Source organism: Muntiacus reevesi, chromosome 12, assembly GCF_963930625.1.
Source record: "Muntiacus reevesi chromosome 12, mMunRee1.1, whole genome shotgun sequence".
Taxonomy (NCBI): domain Eukaryota; kingdom Metazoa; phylum Chordata; class Mammalia; order Artiodactyla; family Cervidae; genus Muntiacus; species Muntiacus reevesi.
This window is the reverse complement of record NC_089260.1, coordinates 74,662,672-74,679,055: the sequence shown is the minus strand read 5'-3', so window position 1 is coordinate 74,679,055 and position 16,384 is coordinate 74,662,672. Positions and strand designations below refer to the sequence as shown.

The 16,384-nt window shown below is 47.3% G+C and overlaps 2 protein-coding genes across 3 annotated transcripts in view; one reads left to right on the top strand and one right to left on the bottom strand.

Annotated features, from left to right (window-relative positions):
- AGO2 (argonaute RISC catalytic component 2) overlaps positions 1-11,848 on the top strand; it is a 91,419-nt gene extending 79,571 nt beyond the window's left edge. For both annotated transcript variants that reach the window (XM_065903367.1, XM_065903366.1), the window contains exon 19: positions 239-11,848. In XM_065903367.1, coding sequence (XP_065759439.1) covers positions 239-347 — 109 coding nt within the window. In that variant the 3' untranslated portion in view covers positions 348-11,848. The remainder of the gene's footprint in view (positions 1-238) is intronic.
- Positions 11,849-12,534: 686 nt separating this feature from the next.
- On the bottom strand, positions 12,535-15,953 carry CHRAC1 (chromatin accessibility complex subunit 1). Its single transcript, XM_065903369.1, has 3 exons — positions 15,686-15,953; positions 13,767-13,893; positions 12,535-13,181 (listed from the first exon to the last, which is right to left on the bottom strand). Exons 1-3 carry the CDS (start codon positions 15,830-15,832, stop codon positions 13,069-13,071), a joined length of 387 nt encoding a protein of 128 aa, XP_065759441.1. The 5' UTR covers positions 15,833-15,953; the 3' UTR covers positions 12,535-13,068.
- Positions 15,954-16,384: the final 431 nt, after the last annotated feature.

The window sequence follows — 16,384 nt, the reverse complement described above, 5'->3', positions numbered from 1 at the left end:
TGGGGTCATTTCTGCAACAGGCTTTGGCAGCTGCTTTTCCAGAGAGGGACTTGGTGGGGTCCCCAGTGGCTGGAGCCGATTGTGACGCAGACACCCAAAAGCCAGCATCTTTGCCGCCGCTCGCTAGCTGTGTGGCCGCCTTGCTAGAGGGCTGGTGTGTGGTCCTCACTTGGCTGCCAGTGTGCTGCCTCGTGATGCACTAAAGGCTGCGCGCGCTCTCTGTCCCCCATCCCCGCAGTGCTGAAGGAAGCCACACCTCCGGGCAGAGTAATGGACGCGACCATCAGGCGTTGGCAAAGGCCGTGCAGGTCCACCAGGACACGCTGCGCACCATGTACTTTGCTTGACATGTTCCAGTGTTTACGATTGTGTACCGAGTGGGATTCACATGAGACCAGCTACACTCAGACCAACCAATGCCCAGCCCTTCCGTGACAGCCAGCATCGAACATGACACGTCATCCATTTTAGTAGGTTCTCCGTTTTCCAGAATGCCTTCCGTCCCAGACTTCAAACTTGGATTTTGAACTGCAGACCTGTATGAGACCCCCATTGTCGTAGGAAATATGGTTTGCCAAAATCTTATAAGCTGCTTATTGAAATAGAGTCCCGTGTTTCCTAAAAATCTCCTAAAACCAGTTTATGAACTCAGGGCTTTAAAACATTTTTAATTTATTTGGTCATTCAATTTACTTGTTTTTAACATATGATTCTCTATGAAATTGATGGGCTCAAACTAGCTGTGAACGTTCTATGAGAGTGAAAGCAACACAAAACACGCTGTGGTTTTAAAGCCTTGAACATTCTGACGTTGTCACTAAAGTTTGTTTCAGAGTGACGCCGACGCACTCCTGACCTGGCTCCCACCAGCTGTCCAGGACCCGAGGGCAGGGGCCAGGCGAGACGCCCGGCGTCTCTCGTTCTGCCACTGGCCGCCTTCCACGCAGCTCGAAGGAGGACATGGTGGCAGAAGATGGGCCGTGTGTGTTTATAACATTTACAGGTCCAGAGAGATTGGCAGACAAGTGCCATTTTAATAAATAATTATTTAAAAAAAGAAAAAAGACAATATGCCGACAGTCTAATCATAAGATTTGTCCTATAGGACTGTGACATTTATTTTCCAAAGTTTCTAAAGAATACGGGTCTGTGGTGATAAATACAGTACAATCCTTTTTCACTGTTATGTCTTTAATGTAAGAGAAAAAATATATATATCTGGTTTGCAGTATTAATGTGGTAGATAGATGCTGTTTTTCATTTTATTGACTACGGGGTGCTTCTTGTGATCTGTTCAGCATATCAAGAGTGTTCTGAAGCCTGGACCACCCCTTGTGGTTCTCAGTGCTGAAGTGCAGGGGTATGCGATTGACTCCGTGTGCCCGTGGCCCGCCCCCACGTGTTGAGTGCACAGCCTGGCCCTCCGGGGGCCCGGGTGTGCTCCTGGCAGTCACGTCCCTTCCCCACCCCTCACCCTTGTGTGTCACGCAGCCGATTAAGCACAAATGGAATGTATGTGTCCTTCCACTCCCGGGAGCGAGTCCTTGTAGCAGTGTGCACATCTATCTGCGTGTGTTTTGTTAGCCAAGCGTCATAGGATCTATGCACTGAAACTAGAGAAGGCTGTCGGTGGTGGCCGTCTGCCGGATGTGAGGCCAGTGGTCTGCGAAGGAGCGCTGCCCTTGGCGGGTGGCTGATGGAGAGTGGCGGGAGAGGCAGGCCCTTCTGCTAGGATTTGCATCCTGGCCCCAGACGTGGGTTCGCCAATCAAGAAACCGTTGCACTAAGAGTAGTACTGTGGACAGCTCGACGAGCTCCTTGTGCTAGGGGGGCTTTCTGTCCTCGCAGGCTGTTGGTACAGAAATCAAATCCACGTTCAGTGCAGAGTCCAGGGAGGAGGCGAGCCTTCCCTAGTGCTGATTCACGTCTGTAGTTTCTCTCGGGCCCTGCCGATGGCCCTGCCCATCCAGGCCTAACACTGACCTCTGGCGCTGGGGTGTCTCCTGCTGGGGTGAGTGCCTGCCTCCGTCTTGTGTGGGGGCTCTGAGGGGCCAGGAGGGGTGGGGATACGCTGTGGGGGACGCTTGGCCTGGATTTGGGGGCCAGCGACAAAGGGATGACTATTACTTGTGTCAGTATATACTCAGAGTGGTGTATGTGTGCACGCGCAATGTGGGTGTGTTATTAATGGCATTAGTCTCTTCTTGCTGTACCTTTTTTTTTTTTCTTTTTAAATGACAGAAGCCTCTGCTCAAAGAAATGTTGCAATTCCCTGTCATTTTATTATCAAGTGGCACTTTCTCCTATTCTGAGGGACACCAGTACAGTCCACTCTTGGCTTAAATTACTGGGAGCATTCAAGCAAAGGAGGGAATCTTCTCACTAAAACACTTTTAAAGTCTTCAATGAGGTTAGTTTTCAGCCATGTTCAGTATCACGTAGAACTGTGTCTCCAAGGTATGTTTTTACCACTTGCAACAGGATCTCGGGGGGTTGGTGCGGTAGTGGTAAAAAAAATTCAGTCTCCCACGCTCGCTGCCGAGTCAGAGTCTCCAGGGCGGAGGCTGGGCATTGAGTTTGTCACCATCAGCTGGGGGCTTGGGCTGCCTGGAGTCTGAGAACCTCTGATCTAGAACCTTCTGGAGAGGGTGCTCCCCCAGGCACTCCTTCGGGCAATGCAGGAAGACGTCTTCTGAGCTTAAGTGCTAGGGAAGACTACAGGCTGGCAGAAAATGAGACCTAAATTCTTAAAAAAAAAAAATCATTTTGAAGAAAAGTTTTCTTTCTAGAGGGCCAAAGTACTTTGAGATGGGTACTTTTTACAGCCCTAGGCTTGTTTTATAAAACTTTTACTACTTAAGAGCATTCATAAACCAGACGTCTCCAGCTGAGGTAGCTACATACCTTTGTGCGTGGCTGATGGTTCAGAATTGAAATGGCTGTAGTTACAATTTCTCAGGTAAAGAACTGTTTTCCCAAATTCCTACTAATCCCCCCACTGTTAGGATAAGTTTTGAGACAGCATGAAACCTCAGAGTACAGTAGAGTGAGTCCAAGCCCTGCTCGCATGGAAGCCGAGAAGGGCCCCTGCCTGTCTGAGCAGGTCGTGCCCACCCACCCCCCCAAGAGTGACCTTGAGGCTGGCCCGAGAGGGGCTCCGGGCACCTCCGGACTCCGCCCGTGTTTGAAGGGTTTCCTGAGGTCCGTGCAGGTTGCAGAGGTGTCTGCTCACTGGCTTTGCCTCACTCCACTGTTAAGGAAGGTGTGCCTTGCTTTAAGCAAACTGAATGTGAAAATTGTGATGTAGAGATCTGGATTCATTTCAAAGGAAAACTGGGATTTATCTCATCTCTTTAGAAGAGGTGTCTCAATTAGATTCTTATCCTGGTACTCTTCCTAACGTATTTGGTAACATTCACCCAGAGAAAAGTTAACGTAGGCCCCTGTCTTCACCACTTCCTAGTCTGTTGGACGGGCTCTCGCCCTGATTGCTGAGTGATGAAAGAAACCCAGGGAGCGGTGTCGGTCGCTGTGAGGAGAGCCCCCTGGCCCTGCTGAGATGCCATCCTGCTGTTGGTGTACTTACTTTGATAAGCTCAGATGTCCCCGGTTCAGACACATTTTATAAAATGCGTACCTGTACCTTTAGAAAGGGAGTGTTTGGGTTTTGGTTTTCTGCTTCAGAAAAAGTCTTTGCAGACACACTTGATGCTACGTTTTCGGGTCTGCCTCTTTTCAAGATGGTGTTGCTTTTTGGCAGCATTCTCACACTCCGTGCTCGGGTGTTTGCGCCCTGGAACCACAAGAGATCCCTGGCCGCTCTGCGGGCTTCCCCAGGAGGGCTGGTTGGAGGTGGAGTGACCTCTGTGTGCTGTGTGAAGTGCTGTGACTGAGGTTTACCCCAGCGTGCGCTCCTTAAAAGACACAGTTCAAGTTCAATTACTGCAGCAGGGTTGTGGGGGGTGGGTATTGATGTATATTGTATGTTACTCTTATTGTTGTTAAATGCAAATGTTGCTATTTATTTTTTTTTTCCCTTTCTGCTCTGGTTTGATTTGCCTGACAATGGATATTACCGTGCATGTGGTACCTGGTGAATATGATAGAAATTATTTCCCCCAACTTTTATAAATTACCTGATGTTTACCTTCGAGTTTGCTGGATGATTTATTTTTGAAAGCCACAAATGTAATTTTTCTGGATGAATTGTTTTTCTTATATATGCAGCGGTGTAATTTTGCATTGATCTGCAGGGTGATTTAAATTTTATTTTTACAAGGCAGTTTTTCAGGCAGATTATATATTTGATACAATACATTAAGGGTAGGCCAGCCACGCGTCCTGCAGCGGGGAGACCAGACTGCCTTGAGGAGGCTCTGGAGGCCGGGGCGGCTTCTCTCGGCCGCTCGGTGCCAGGCAAGCGCTCGGCTCATTTCATGCAGCCGTCCCTCGGGATCTGACGGAATCCTTGAGTGGGACTTTGATCTGTTCGACAGTTCAAAGGATTTTTTCATGGGCATTTTCCTACACCTAAGGCAGTTCCATTAGGAGGAGCTTTAGAAGCTGACATAATCCAGACAGTGGACAATCCCAGTGGCCCAGACAAGCCATAGAATTTCCCTGTGACCTCTCTCTAACTCATCTCTCACGCTCATGAGAAAAGGAATGTACAAATAAATAGAAACTTCCTCAGTGTTCATACACCTCACTTTCAGAATGCAGATACCTTATTTATATTTAAAGCCCTCCCCCAAAGCAACCAAGAATATTCTCTCTAGCTGCCGTGCCAGCAGTCGCGGCTGCAGTGACGTTTCTCAGTGTAGACACAGTGCACGTGTGACTGTGTAATAGGGCTGTCCGTGTTACACACACATGCTGACTTTTTGTAAGGAAAATTTTCAACTCAAAATAATTGCACTGATTTTTTGACAGCTTCCTTTTTATTATGTCCAACTTTGCATCTGCTGTACTTGTTTGAAATGATTGTAAATAGATTTAGGATAGCAGAAATGGTGTGAAACAACATGTTGCTTTGTTTTGGTGACTCTGCCATGGTTTTCAGTATTACGTGTTAGAGCTGTGTGGGCTGCCTGCTGCCCTCCCCCCTGCAGCCGTGTCTGTGTGTGTGCGTGTGTCTGTCTGTCTCTGTGCGCGCGCGCGCGTGTGTTGACCATTCATGAAGGACAAATTAGCCTCTTTGCCGTCTTTTTCTGAAAGGAAGTTTGTGGTCTATCGGAAGGAGAATGTGCTCCCTCCTTGCAGTCTGAAGATTTAATTCTAAGAGGATTAGTTCTAAATCCCTTGAATACTTCTGGTCTGTTTAATTCCTTGTTATTTGCCATGACTCCCTAAAGCATGTGCTTCTACCTCCGTCCAGCATTTGACAGCTCAGAGAGGAAGTGTCTGAACGGCCAATGTTACTAGCGAGTCAGGGTCCCTCTTGCTTCTCTTTGGTCAGCCGTCATTTGAAAGCCGTGAGGTTGCTGTTGTGTCAGAACTGTCATTTGTGGCTTAATCCACAGATGCCAGGCAGACCTGAGCCCCAGTGCTGTCCGTTCCTCTGGTCCTCGCGCGTTGGCCAGACGAGAAGTGGGGGCTCCAGCCCAGGGTGTGATTCCACTTGTGGGCAGGCTCCCTAGTCGCAGACACACAAAGGAGCTTTTACACCCACGCCAGCCAGTCACCTGAGTGTGTGTTCCCGTCATGTTGACGCCATCTCGGCGCCTTCACTTAACGCTTTTTTTTTGGATGTTTTGCCATTTTGTTGTCTAAAGTGAATGTATTGGCTTAGCCATATCACTACAGAAGGTGGTTTCTCGTAAGTACCTTTTAGTTTAAAAATAAATAAACGCAGATAAAGGCTACCTCTGAATTCTCAATAGATTCATGTTTGCTTTTAAGCGTAGCTGTCCACACTGAAAATAGCCAAAATGTTGCCTGAATAAACAGAATCGTGAACATCTCTCTGTTCAGTTCTGGCTTGAACATTGCGTGCCATACTGTGACCCACGGGCAGTCCCCTCCCCCGACCCGGCTGTCCGGGTGGACCAGGGGCTCCTCAGGGCTGCCCGGCTCCGACGTGCTGGGACCCTCAGTGGCCGGCAGGAAGGACGCGCGAGGGCCCTTCTGCGCCGCCCTCGGGAGCGGGGCCTCGGGCAGCGGGACCCGGAAGGGACCTGCTGTCCTGGCATTTGCCTGTCCTGTTTGATATAAGGAAGCACTTTTTCTTTCCTGCTTTACTTATGAATGGGTTGAAAGTGGCTCCTTCTCTCTCCTCCCTTTTTGTACACTCTGTAAAATCACAAAGGTGCTTAAACACCAACTCTCGTGCAAATAGTTCTTCTACAGTAGCTGCATGGTTTCAAAATGCAGTGCAGGTGTCATTGACCTCTGACTTGGGAACCCTTGAGTGCTGTCACTCCATACTTTAAAACGAGCCAAGGTTCAAAAGCAAAATATTCTGTTCAAATCCAAGGCCCTTTGTCTGAGAGGAGCACAGGGGCCAGGGCGGCAGCATCCTGAACGGGCGGCCGTTCCCGCTGCCAGCTCCCCGGACTGGACGCCCCCTGCGGGGCGGCTGGCCTGGGAGAGCTCGGCAGCCTATGTGATTTACCACTTTGCCGTCAGAAATGTGCTTGTGCCCACACGCTGCTGTGGGACTATCAGGCTCACCCTCTGCTCCTTCGCATCTTTTCTTTAGGTTCCTCGTGTTCTCATCTTCAGAAGGTGAGCATTTGCTTTGAAGTCTGGAGGGACAGGCGTCTGGGTGGGAGGTGGCGGCTCCGAGCTCCTCTGGACACACCTCAACCTTGACTTTGGCCCAGAGAGATTCCAGGGGCACCATTAGGAGGAAGCCCTTGCCTTTAACGCCACATGCTGTGCTATAATGCCCAGAGCGCCAAGTGCCCTTTGCAGTCTTAAGAATGTGCAGTTCTGCAGTCGCATTGTCCTATAGACATAGACCACCCCAAGGGGTGTGGACGTGGGGGGTGCCCGCCACATCCACCAACCTGCTTCAGCCCAGAGCTGCTGGGCTCTTCTTCAGTGACTCGGTTTGCAGCCGGAATTGCAGGCAGGGTTTTCTGGTGGCCCCCTGGGGCCCCAACGTGGGCCTCCTCCCTCTTCGCCACCTTTGCGCTCATGAAAGGTCACTAAAGATGAGGGAACTGAAGAAGATTATTGGTGCTTTTGTTAACATGTTTCTGTCTTACTGGTTGATGTGAGAAATGCAGTGTGTTAGACCTTAGGTGGCCCTGATGGTGTGACTGAGGGCACAGTCCTCACCTCAGACAGTCAGAGGAGGCTAGTTACAACTTGCTTGGATATGAGTAGTTCAGAGTTAAAGCTAAAACACCAAATACTGACTACCCCAACCCCATGTGTCTCTGGGAACCTCGTGTTCAGGTCAACCTCATTCAGTACTTCTGGAATCTTCAAGGTCCTCAGACCTGGAAGTCAATCCCAGGATCGACTTGACAAAACTGGGCGCTCATGTGGGGAGCACTGGGCTCCTCTGGGCTCTGGAGATGCTGGCAACAACCCCAGGTGTGGGCGAGGGCAGTCCCTCTGGCCCAGGAGGCAGGTGGTGCCCAGGCCGCCCTGGCCTCTGGTGGTGCCAAGTGGAGCACGCTCTGGAGACCCCATCTCGGCCTCTGTGCCTTTCACGTCCAATCCTCAGCGTCCTTTCGGAATCGCATCAGGGCTGCGTCGTTGTTGGGAGGAAGCTGGCCCTCTGCCCTTGAAGCTGCCTCTGCTCCTTGGCTCCCACGGACGGCCCCCTGCGGGAACCGCTGGGTTCTGGCTGGGGCCTCCTCCCAGGCCCTGAGCACATCTGTCCGCAGGACCTCTCTCTCTCAGTCAGGCGCTGACTGTGACCACCGGCCACCCTGGGGGTTTTGTTCTCTGTCACTCATCGAGAATGTTGAGTGTAACAGAACGAGAATGTTTTCAGGAAGGAATTGGAGCCGGCACTGTGTCTTTGTGAGATGCGTGTGGAGACTCGGAGGTCAGGTGCGTCTCAGGCGCGGGAGTGTTCTTTGTGGTGGTTTGTAACACGCGGGGAGTGGTGTCAGCTGGAGCCCTGCACGCAGGACTCAGGCTCCGCCACCTGGAAGATGTAGGTTTTAACTCTGAGTTTTCCAAGCCAGGTATTGAGTTGAGCAGATTTCTTGGCTGATGGTCCAGTTAAAAGCCACCCTTCTCTGTCAGTGGATGGTTTTAAGTGGGGGAAATGACCCAATGTTATTTAAACTTAAAAAGCCTTCTTGGTGGCCACCCTTGGTCCTCTCCTCTCCCCTCACCCTCCCTCCTGGAAGGCAGAGGCGCCAGCTGGCAGGGGGCTGGACGGCAATGACCTTGGGTTCCTCTTCAAAGCCGGATGCACATGTGACTAGAATCCTGGGAAGTCTGCGGTTTAGCACTGAACTGAACGTCGCCTCCTGAGTTTGATCGTGGATTTTAAATGTAGTTGTTCAAGGTATCAACTCACGTTTGTAATTATAGAGGCAAGTGAGTTTTTACTTTTTAAAGAGTTTTAAGGGAATAATTGTGAGTTTCTGTGCAGCAAAGTGGCTAATTACCCATTAAACATAAGAATGTAGTGTCTAAATCCAGATTTTTTCTTACCTCTGGTACACTTTAGATTGCTTACCTAATATGTATTGAGGGGTTTTTAACCCTGAGTTTTATCAACTTTTCTAGTTTTATTTTATTTTTATAAAATAATTGAAAAAACCAAAAATGAATTCAAAAGTTCCGTAGGTAGATCTTTCCCCTTAATTTCCCACCCCCCCCCGCAAAAAAAAAAAAATTTTAGAAAGACATTTTGAATCAAAATGTATATGACCATGTAAAGTTTACTGTTTTCTAAGAAGCTGAGCAGCTAAAGGGCCTCATTTCAGGTGGTACTGTGCGCACTGTCTGCGGACGCGTCTGCCTGTGTGGTGGGTCTACGTGGCAGTGTCTTGTGCTTGCAGTATAGAGACCGTGCGTTGCTGTTGTGTAAATGGTCAGTTCCTGTATAAACTAGTGTTTATATGCATTGGCCTCTGTATGACTTTTCATTTGCTACATGATTTGTAAAATTAAATATGAAATTATAGTACCTACTAAATACGCTTCTGAGGCTTCCTGTCCTTGTCTTTTAGTTTAATACCATTCTGTGTGTTCTGAGGATGTTCCATGCTTGCATGATGCTAGGTGGTAATGCCACTTTAAATTAAGCCTTAATCGGATATTAAATTTGTAAGTTTCAGAGTATGCAAAAATATTAGGCAGAATGAGTTTAAACTGTTCAGATCAAGATGCTATATCTTAATTCAACAAGTCTCTTCTCTGGAGTTACAAAGGGAACTCTCACTGATACAGCGCTCTCGCTCGCTGTCTGGTCTGGCTGCTGCCGTTGCTTGGTGAAAACGGACCATTGTGCATTTCTGTGGCAGTCGGTCAAAGACCTGTTCTGAAAGTCTTGAGACTTTGTCAGGGTTATTTTTAAATGTTTGATTTTTTTTCTTTCCCTCCAGTTTGAGATGTTTTTATGGCTGATGGAGAGTATGATTTGGGTATTAATCTTTGCAGACCTGCTCATGTTCTAAGCTTTCTTCAGGTAGTGCCACCTGTCATTGCTTCTGCTTACGATTAAATGGGTTTTTGTTTTTGTAAAAGCATCTTAAATTTAGACATAAAATGGAGGGGACCCAGCTTTCTTTACAATGTGGATCTACCTCAGTTAAACAGTTGGGTGCTATTTACTAAGCCTGTCAAACTAAATTGGAAAAAGTAACAAAACAGTGACATATATAACTCCACACAAAGCTTGAAAACATAATTTCCGTTTATTTAATAATATTTTTATTTATTTTGTGCCTTTCGTGTTTAATCCTAATACATTGAAAAAATCAGTATGAAATTAAATATTTTATATTGTACGTGGGAGAAAAAGCCCAATTGGCCATGGAATCTGAGAGATCACCCCAGCTAACTACTAACACATACTGGAATCCCAACTGCCCTCTTGTGAAAAGAAAAAATTAGGCCCAAGAGCAAATATGACATTTTACAAGCAAATTTCAAACTCTTCTATGCATATATTTGTAGCTATCACTTCATTTTCTGTGCCAATGAAGGGGCGGCCAAAACAGCTCACACACACTCTTGTCCTTGCTTCTTTCATCACGCGTGCCCCCCCCACCCCCGCCCCAGGCATATTTTACTAGTTCTTTTCTTAAGTAACGGATGGACTGTTGTCGATTTAGTCTCTCCCGACCTCCTGGTGGGGGTGCTGATAGCCATCGACAGAGGAAGGGAGAGCCCTGGGCGGTGGGGGAGGGGAGCAGGGGTGCTGCGCAGCACCCCAGGATTTCTGTGAGTTAGAAAAGCTTTCTGGCAGGTGAGAAAATAAGATAGGAGATCGATGACTTTCCATGCTTTTATATTTGGCAGTTTACAAGTCTAGACTTTTCCTACTATGGCAATCTTTTTTAATTCTTTGGAGGTAACACAATATTTTGGAGTCTTAAGAATTTGATTTTATACCAATAAGAAATAAAAATTAGGGATCTTTCCTGTAGTATATAGTTTTACTATTTTAAAGAGATTTCTGAATTTTACAAGAGAACCAACATTCCTTAGTGGCAAAACTCTGAAGGTTGATTTGGGAGGCTTTTTGCTGCAGGATCTCAAAAAAAAATGGGATGATTCTAGTTAAATGTTTTTTAATTTTTAAACTTCCATCAGGTCAATACGTAAGCTATATTTTGTAAAGAGTAAATCATCCTTTAGTATGCTGCATGTAAAGATCAGCGTTGTTGCACTTTCTCAATAATAATACATGCCCTGCAATTGGCTCACCAGTAAGCATTTTGTTTTTACCTAACAAGAGTACTTTGGGGCAGGTGATTAAATTTATATAGGTACCTCAAGATAAAACCTGAATATGCTGCATTTTGTTTCTTTAGCTTGTATATGTAGCATTTTGTTCTGCTCTTATTTTTTTTTGTTTAGATAGATGCTTTTTGGACCCCAACAGGCTGTTGAAGAGATCTTAAAGTTACTCTTGTAGGGTTACAGTATCCTTTTTTGTTTTTTTTTTAAACTTACTGCAATATCTGGTTCAAAGGTTGCCCACCAGGAGATTATACTTTACCCAAATACACCTGAGAAAAAGGATACCATGTTTATAAGCAGACAATAATGTTTCCAATCCTTTCTGTTCATGCTGCTTTCTTAATTCTTTTCTCCATATCACCAAGAGGTTGGATGACTTACTTCTAAGGTCAGACTTAAACATCATGGCATCTTAATGTTTTCAACACAGACCTCATAAACTTGCCATTGAGTAAAGTAGCATGATCCTAAAGGTATTGCTGGCGCTAGGCAGCCGCGTCCATCTGGGCTCTGAAGAGCCGGTCTTGACACTTCTCTGTTCCCAGCACTCACCCTAAACTGAACAGACGGGGAGTGGTCTTAATTGACAAAGATTAAACTGGTGAAGAAAGCTAAAGGCTGAGACACTGAGCATCTATTGTGGTGTTTAAGCTTAGCTGGGTCCTTTCGAGTTTGTTTTACAGCTTACTAGATTACGTAGTTTGCACTATTTTTGCAATAAATCCATGGAAAACCTAACAGTTATTTGTTTTTGTTTCTTATTGTGTGTATATAAACTAATACTAAAAAGTTTGGCATAGTGTTTTTTTCACCTCCTTACATAACCTTTAACATGCACAGAATGCTGTAAATCTGATAAAATATGATGTGAATGATATTTTATAAAGTTATTTTGTATGGTGTCAATTTTGTTTTGCCTCATAGTATGTCAGCAAAAAAAATAAAATAAAATTCCTTGTATTTACAGCTGCCTCTCCCAAAGACCTTCTGTTACTCATGTGTTTATTTGTTAAGAGATTCCTTAAAAAACTAGGAATAAAACTACCATATGACCCAGCAATCCCACTACTGGGCATATATGCTGAGGGAACCATGACACATACACCCCAACGCTCTGCAGCACTACTTACGATAGGACACAGAAGCAACCTAAATGTCCATCGACAGATGAATGGATAAAGGAGCTGTGGTACATATACACAGTGGAGTATTACTCAGCTATAAAAAGGAATGCATTTTCTAGAGCCTATTATAAGAGTGAAGTAAGTCAGAAAGAGAAAGAGAAACATTGTACATTAATTAACACATATATAGGGAATCTAGAAAGATGGTACTGATGAACTTATCTACAGGGCAGCAACGCAGATGCAGACATACACAACAGGCTTTTGGACATGTGGGGGAGGGAGGTGGGATGATTTGAGACAGTAGCATTGAAACATACACATTACCATATGTAAAACAGATAGCCAGTGGTAATTTGCTGTTATGAAAGAGGAAACCCAAAGCTGGTGTTCTGGGATAACCTAGAGGGGTGGGATAGGGAGGGAAGTGGGAGGGAGGTTTAAGAGGGAGGGAACATATGTATACCTGATTCATCTTGATGTATGGCAGAAACCATCACAATACTGTAAAGTAATTATTCTCCAATTAAAAATAAAATATAAAAAAATACAGCTTTTAATAAAAAAGAAAAATTTATTTTACAGTTTAAAAAAATGCAGTAGTTGGACGAATACAAAGCCAGATTGTCTTGAAAGACAAAAATCCTACCTACAGACTACATACTTAGCTAAAACAGGATCTAGCTGTTTACCAGAACTAATTTCAAAATATACATATGTGGATCTACACAACTGGTATTTTACAAATTCTTGAAAATCTATCTTCAAACTAGAAAGTTAAGCAGAGTCCTGTTGCCTCAAGCTCAGCGCTGCAGTCGGGCTGTGCCTTCCGGTTCATAGTCTGTTCGCAGTCCCCTCCCACTCCAGCTGCAGCGTGAGCTTGGGGGAGAGAGGCTGCTGCCTGGGTTCCTTTCCTGTTGGCTATTTATGGCAGAGGTGCATTATGCCCGGTCCCAGCCAGGGAAGAACACAATGTCTGTGCAGTCTGAAGGGTGGACAGACGAACGCCGCTTCACAGCCAAGGTGCTGATGCGGGGGTCCTCGCTGCTGGTCTTCGGGGTCAGGATTCCGCTTCGTCGTCCTCGCTCTCATCCTTGTTGTTCTCCTCCTCTCCTCTCTTCTCTTTAAGCATTTTCAGATATTTACTAGCTAAAATCTTCTTTGGTAATATATCTTAAAAACATAAAACTAATGTCAGCAATGCAAATTTCAAAACGTGCTAGTCCCTGCTATGACCTCTAAAACAGGTTCCAAGAGGAGACAAATTTCAGACTACACTTCTGGGGTGAAATAGCAGGAAACTAGCACTGCCTCCTGACTAATGCTAAGTACCTGTTTCTGTTTGATCGATTGCAAACTATGCTTTTCTCCATGCTGGTAACCACTGGAAGCAACCCTGTCCAACCCACCGGACACAGCGCTGGCCCCAAGGACCACCTTAAGCTCTTTTTAGCTGTGGTGCACACAGCTTGTTCTGCAACAACAACGATGAGTTTGTTTCCCCATCCAAGTAAGGAGGAGTCTGAGGGATGGGCCTGCCTGGCTTGCCCAGACACCCTCTGCAGGATGCCAAGTTAATTCGTGCTCTAGGTAAACCACATTGCAAACACTCAGGCAAAACTGAACCTCTAGTCCCGTGCCAGGTAAACTGGCACCTGGAGGAAGCACCAAGATGTCTATTTCAGTGAAAGCAGAAAAAGAGCACAGGAAAAGCTGTAATTACTATTTTTTGACCAGAATGTTTCAAAAGCGAACTACCTGCAAGGAACTGAAAAGTTTCCGACTCCTCCGCAGTATTTGATAAGTCACTATAGGTGAGTGCTTTCTTTTCTTTTCCGCTGCCATGTCTATAGGAATACGTGGCGAGATATTGAACAAAGAGTTCCTAAAACAAAATAAAAAAGTAAAATGAAAGGAGTGCTTTGAAAACCTACCAGACCTCACTTTTTAATTACATTAAGTTTAGATGATTGCAGATTATCTTGGTTCATCAAATTATAGGAGAAATAAAAGGAGAAAGGAGAAATATGAGGTCAGGAAGAGAGTAAGGCTGAATTAAAGTTGGCAGGAAAGCAGGGATTTCCTAAAAGTTTATTTTAGATTTCTAACTTACAAAAAATATATAACAATAAATTATAACTGTTTAATGCCCAACCTCTACAGTTAAAGAGGGGCAAGAGACCATCCAAAAATTCTCTTTGCTCAAGAACACACATTGTGTATTCAATGTACATTGTGTAGGGTGGTCCCCCTACAACCCTAAGTCAACAACCTGAAGGTAATAAATGATCAATTTCCTGTTTCACCCAGATACCTTCCCTAAGGCAACCATCCGAAATGAGCCTCTCTGTTTTATTTTAAATCCATATAATTGAGTTAGTAAGGGATTAAAGAAGTAACTGCAAAACTCTTAACTCCTTAATATCTATAGAATAAAATGGTACAAATATCCCAAAACCACTCAATTTCCTACTTCCTTTAGCTACAGCTTTGACCAACATACCCTAGGGACACTGTCTACCCAACTAACAGGGCTGGAAAACGGATTCCAAGGAAAGTTAAAAGACTGAAGCAGAAACCTGGCCAAGCGTTAAGAACAGGAAGGTTCTGGCCTAGCTAGACCAAAGCAAGAGACAATTATTTGGGCCTAAGAGGGGGCTAAAACTTCAATTCTGGCCCAGGGTCCCTACAGTCAAAGCTATGGTTTTTCCACTAGTCATATAGGGATATGAGTTGGACCATAAAGAAAGCTAAGCATCAAACAATTGATGCTTTCCAACTGTGGTGTTGGAGAAGACTCTTGAGAGTCCCTTGTACAGCAAGAAGGTCTAACCAGTCGATCCTAAAGGAAATCGACCCTGAATATTCACTGGAAGGACTGATGCTAAAGATGAAACTCCAATACTTCGGTCATCTGAGACGAAGAGCCGACTCTATTACAAAAGACCCTGATACTGGGAAAGACTGAAGGCAGAAGAAGGGGACGACAGAGGACGAGATGGCTGGATGGCATCACCGACTCAACGAAACTACGGGGGCTAGTGAAGGCTGGGGTCCCGCAGCTCACGCGGTCGCCAAGAGTCGGACACGACTCGTGGACTGTACAACAACTGGCCTAGGAGACTCGGGACAGCATGGGCAAGCGGCCAAGCCCGGCCGCACCATCTGAGGAAGCCGCGGGCCTTCTCCCTGAACCGTTTAAGGAGCTGGGGCACAAAGCCACGAAAAAGACCGGAAGCGGCGAAAGGAGGGGCTGTGGGGCCCCTGGTACAGTGACGCTCGAGGAGGGGACACCAAAAGTCACCTATGCGCCGCAGCCCAGACCTCCCCCGCGCGAGGGACGGCGGGAACAGGACGGGCGTGGCGACGAGGGCGCGGAGGAGGGCGGGAGCGGAAAGAGCGGGCGGCCCGGCGCGCGAAGGAGGGCGGGAGCGGAAAGAGCGGGCGGCTGGGCGCGCGAAGGAGAGTGGGAGCGGCACCGGGGGGCGGGGCGAAGGGCGCGCGCGATGCGAGAGGGGAGTGAGGCGACCCTCAAAAGAAAAGGGGCGGCGGCGCAGGGGCCCGAAGTGGACACGGCACCTCGCAGGGTCCGGTGGGCGGGGCGGGGCGCGACGATTTCGTGCGGCCCCCACCGCGGTCCCCCGCTCCTCAACTTCTCCCCGCGCGGCCCGCCTCACCGTGGCTTTGGCGGTGAGCACCAGCGCCTCCTGGTTGATGCTGGACACTTCGGGGGAGCTCTTCATGATGACCCGGATGCGGGACAGGGGCAGCGACACCAACCGCTGCTCCCCGCACTTATCCTTGCCCACGACCACGTCCGCCATCTCTGCGCCCCGCCCCCGCGGCGGCGGCGGCGGCTGCAGCCCCTACCAGCCGCAAGGTGGCCGGCCTAAACGGTCGGTGTAGGGGAGCGACGTCCCACTGCCCCGTGGGAGTTGTAGTGTTGGGTGGCGCGGCGGTGGGGGCGGACTACAAATCCCGTGATGCCGCGCTCCCCCCGCGGCTGTGCGCGCGGAGCGGAAATGCGACATGAGGCTCCGGCGGGGCGGGGGCGGCTGTGGGTGATGGTTCGGCCTTGGGATGCTGAGAAATTCCTTGAAGGAAAACAGCGTGGGAAGAGAGAAACCGGGGCAAAAAGGGAAAAGGCTGGGCAGTGAGGAGAGAAAACAGCCCTACTGATTAGAAAGCGCCCTGCCGGCTAAAGGAGCCACAAGGCAGAGGCCCTGAGGGAGGACCCTTTTAAGAAGCGCAAAATGACCGCTCTGTAGACAGGTGTGCTAGGTGAAGTCCGAGAGGTAGCCGGGGGCTAGGTCCTGTTGGTTTTTATTCTAAGAAAAATGGGAAGTGGTTGAAAGATACCAGAGGGATGATGGGAC

Bases quoted from the DNA above. Each gene is read 5' to 3' on its own strand.
- CHRAC1 (XM_065903369.1), bottom strand. From the start codon at position 15,832: ATGGCGGACGTGGTCGTGGGCAAGGATAAGTGCGGGGAGCAGCGGTTG. The intron at 13,894-15,685 runs GTGAGGCGGGCC...ATTTTGTTTTAG, and splicing joins TGCTCACCGCCAAAGCCACG to GAACTCTTTGTTCAATATCT. The intron at 13,182-13,766 runs GTAGTTCGCTTT...TATGTTTTTAAG, and splicing joins AACTTTTCAGTTCCTTGCAG to ATATATTACCAAAGAAGATT.